Below are 2,237 nucleotides of genomic sequence, written 5' to 3'. Positions count from 1 at the left end.
ATATATATATATATATATATATATATATATATATATATATATATATATATATATATATATATATATATATATAAGATTTCTGCTAAAGCTTACGGGGTCCGATGACCCCTCACGGTAACACATAGGTCCGCCTCTGCTTGTAGTGTTTGGTTATGAAGCCTGGCAGTTAGTTACAGCTAATCCAATAATCAAATATGATTATTCTAATAGTCAAAAAGGCATCATATGAAGTAAGGTAAGAATGCTTATGTCCTTAAGCATGCTTAAGGAATGATTAATTAAATACTCACTTAGGGTGACATAAGAGAGCTGGATGAATTAAGCATTCATGATATATAAATTCATCCACTTCTGCACTCTGCATCTTCCCATCTATCACCAATACCTACATCCATGCATTATATTTTGTCAATAATAATACCAACATAAAGATATATTTAATATAGATCAACCTTTCTTTTCCATTAAAAAATTAGAAAGAATAAAAAATTTAAAATAACAATTAATTTTATCAACCTTCCCAAAATGCTTGGTGTCCAAAAGGGCGATATCTTGGTACTCGCTTGTTCCTTTGTGCAGCACACTAGAAAAACAAGAAAGTCAAATTTAATTAGTCTTTCAAATGCTATCCTGCTATCCAAATCTAACCCGAAAATTTAAATTACTGTAGTAAATAAATACAATCATGTTTGACATGTGTGAACATGCTTTAAATTATTTCTTTATGAGTGACGTGGAATATACAATTTTTTAAAAAGTAAATCATCTGACAAAATCTTTCAGGTAGATTACAGTGTTAATCTTTACGAGGACCTGAGAATTACACACGATGGCCATCTGCAAATTGGATACGAACATCATTACGAGAGATACACGTCAAATTAATCTTATCTTCTCATAATGACATTTGAAGGTAAAAAGTCATCAAAATCCATTGATGATTTAAAAAAAATATATCGTGATTCCAACAGATAATTCATAATTATTTTTTTCAAGCTGCTGACTCATTTTTTAAAGCATTTATATAGTTGGTTTTTAAGTAATCTAAGTATGTGAATTTTTTTTAGATTATCAATGAATATAAGAAAAAGGATGGGAAAAGAAAAAAAAATTAAAGGATCTACCCCCCCCCCCCCCATTTCCATGGTAGGCAAGTCATGTTGCTTGTATGACTCCTCGATCTGTACTAGAATCATTTCGAGGTTGAACTATATATGTTTCATGCATCATCTAGGAGCCCGTATGTATAGGAAAGAGAAGGTACCAAAAACAAAGTCATAATTAAAGAAATAATCTTATAAAACCTTTTAAGAATCTACAAAAAAGAAAAAACTAATTTGTTAACAGTGTTAAAAACGTAATTAAATAAATAATTACTCCTATGTGTAACATTTTAAGCTTTACGTTGTAACGTGACATCTAAACAAATAGAGGTACTTGACTCATAGAAAAGAATGAAGCCCGTACGTAAAAACAAAATAACAAAGGTTACATAGGAAAACTAACAAATTTAAAAGTTTTAAACGTATCTTTATATATATATATATATATATATATATATATATATATATAGACATCCCAATTAATATTTATTTAGGAAACAACCAGATTTTATGTAAAGTTTAGTTTCTATATATACACTGAACAATCTGAATGTAGATCGCTGATATGGGGTTTTATATATATATATATATACCTGTTCAAAGCAAAAGACCATTTGAGATCAACATCAATCTCTTCTTCAAACCAAGAACCATCATTAATGGGAAGATCATCACTCTCCTCCATAGTTATGCGTTTTGGTTCATAGCGAAAAGTATTATCACAAGCAAAAAACTCCAAAGCTTCACTTCCCATGGTTATCAAAAAAACTAGAAGAAATTTTCAACAAATTAAGAAGAAGAGAGATTGAGAAGATTAGATAAGAGCTAAGTAAAGAGACGTTGAGAAGAAGGATAAACGAGTTTTGTGTGAGAGTGGATAGAAGGTGTTTAACGTGACTACCCTTTTATAGTTAAAATCTGAGCAGACAAAGGTGTATTTTTATGAAAAAAATAAATGAATACAGAATCCCTCTTTTAAAAAGGATCTGGTTATATTTAATAGTTATTCCCTTTTTCAATATGGATATGAGCACAGTTAGGATAATTGACAACGGACCTAACTAGTAACAAGTAAACAAGGACTAATGGGTACATGCCACAAAAAAACAGTTTTCTGACTGACCCTTATTGATA

The 2,237-nt window shown here is 29.8% G+C and overlaps 1 protein-coding gene across 1 annotated transcript in view; it reads right to left on the bottom strand.

The window, feature by feature from the left end:
* Positions 1–1,994, bottom strand: part of LOC109234060 (thermospermine synthase ACAULIS5) — a 4,494-nt gene extending 2,500 nt beyond the window's left edge. The window contains exons 1-3 of the mRNA XM_019399903.1: positions 1,697–1,994; positions 517–583; positions 291–385 (exon numbers count right to left, since the gene is read on the bottom strand). Of these exons, the coding sequence (XP_019255448.1) occupies positions 291–385; positions 517–583; positions 1,697–1,857 (323 nt within the window). The 5' untranslated portion in view covers positions 1,858–1,994. The remainder of the gene's footprint in view (positions 1–290; positions 386–516; positions 584–1,696) is intronic.

Source organism: Nicotiana attenuata, chromosome 11 (assembly GCF_001879085.1).
Source record: "Nicotiana attenuata strain UT chromosome 11, NIATTr2, whole genome shotgun sequence".
NCBI lineage: Eukaryota > Viridiplantae > Streptophyta > Magnoliopsida > Solanales > Solanaceae > Nicotiana > Nicotiana attenuata.
Note: the sequence above shows the minus strand (reverse complement) of the source record. Positions and strands in the feature narration are given on the sequence as shown.